Source organism: Gopherus flavomarginatus, chromosome 1 (genome assembly GCF_025201925.1).
Source record: "Gopherus flavomarginatus isolate rGopFla2 chromosome 1, rGopFla2.mat.asm, whole genome shotgun sequence".
Lineage (NCBI taxonomy): Eukaryota > Metazoa > Chordata > Testudines > Testudinidae > Gopherus > Gopherus flavomarginatus.
The window spans coordinates 369,761,992-369,763,731 of NC_066617.1; the positions used below are offsets into that span (position 1 = coordinate 369,761,992).

General features: G+C 46.4%; 1 protein-coding gene across 1 annotated transcript; it reads right to left on the bottom strand.

Moving 5' to 3' along the window:
• Positions 1–275: 275 nt before the first annotated feature.
• Positions 276–1,307, bottom strand: LOC127044109 (olfactory receptor 52D1-like). The gene has a single exon (XM_050938575.1). The coding sequence runs from the start codon at positions 1,305–1,307 to the stop codon at positions 276–278; it is 1,032 nt and encodes a 343-aa protein (XP_050794532.1).
• Positions 1,308–1,740: the final 433 nt, after the last annotated feature.

Consider the following 1,740-nt stretch of genomic DNA (forward strand, 5'->3'; position numbering starts at 1 on the left):
TGTGTTCTTTGTCTTTGGCTATCAGAAAACAAAGCTTCAATTCATCAAACTCATTAAGAACCCTGTTCACACAGGCTCTAATCAAACGCCACCTTGTTTCAGAAAGTTGCAATATCTTCTGATAGTCTAGAAGTCAAAGCAATGGTGAATCCAAGAGAACAGGTGATGGTCCGAGAGAGGAAAGTGAGCAGCAGAGAGAGCTGTGCTTGGTGATGGAGTGATAAGATGTTAGACTTAAGGAGCTTCTCATACTTTCAACTTCCACAATGCTAAACTCAACCAAGCTGGGACAGAGTACCTTGATTAACTGGGACATAGTCTTTCCCCCTTTTCTCATACATGTTTAAAGTCAGTGGCCACAGGCAATCACCTTCTGCAGCTGTATTTGCCCACTTTGTCACGAAGTTCTTTGGTGTTGGCCCCATAAATGATAGGGTTGAGCATGGAGGGGGGCAACAAAATAAGAGGTTGGCCAACAGGATGTGAATGTGAGGAGCAATGCCCTGACCATAACGATGTGTCAGAGAGGAGAAGACAAAGGGAAGATAAAACATCAACATCACAAAAATGTGGGCTGTGCAGGTGCTGAGGGCTTTCTGGTGGGTTTTCTTTGAGGATATTCTGAAGAGGGCCCTGATTATCAAGATATAGGACAGTGCAATGAGTGTCAGATCTAACCCAGTGCATACAAGCACTACTATTAAGGCATACATCTTGTTTACTGTGGTGTCCCCACAAGAAATCGTTGCAACAGCTATGTGATTGCAGTAAGTGTTTGGGATATTGCGGTTGGCACAGAATGGCTGCCTGCTCAGGAGCAGAGGCAGGGGCAGAACAATGAGAACAGCTCTTACCAAACCCACTAAACCTAGCTGAGCTATCCGTGTGTTGGTGAGGATGGTGGTGTATCTCAGAGGGTTACATATGGCAACGTAGGGATCGAAGGCCATTGTCACGAGGAGGGCTGACTGTATAGCAAAAACCACATGTAGGAAGAACATCTGGGTGAGGCAGCCACCCACAGTAATGCTGGTCAAATTGAACCAAAATATACACAGTGCCTTTGGCACAACGGAGGTCGACATGGCGATGTCTGTAAGCGCCAGCATGCAGAGCAGCAGATACATCGGCTTGTGCAGGGTCTGATCTTTGCCTACAACAAACAGAAACATGAAATTTCCCAATAGGCTGATAATGTAGAACATAGAGAAAAGAATGGAAATCAGGACATGGGCAGCTTCCAGGCCAGGGATACCTGTTAGGAAGAATGTTGAAGGGTCAAAGGGGGAGAGGTTGAAAGCTGCCATGACATGGTCGATGTGTTCATAGGAATCAGAAATGCTCAAGGTGCCTATGAAGGGAGAGAAACACAGAGAAGGGTGTCATAAACAGATGGCTAAGGGTTTGGCTGAATGATGCTCAGTTGATCGGCACCTACCTGTAAGCTTTGGAAGTGATTGGAAAGCTGTGCATTTATTATATTGAGACACCTGTAAAATGCGTTCACTTGGAAAAATATTTCTGAGTTGGCAAGTCTTTCACCTTTTGACTGCTATTGTTCTGAGTTGGTTGGCAGGGGCATGCAGTCTGGTAGTCAGGGCTTAGGTCTGTGACATACAGGGGGTTGTTGGTAGGGGAGTCCAGGCTATATCAGTGCACCAGGCTTTGACCCAGGGCCCTTTGGGGGGCTGCCAACACTCTGACAGCTGGAAATGAAAAGGCAGCATGGATGGTGCATGG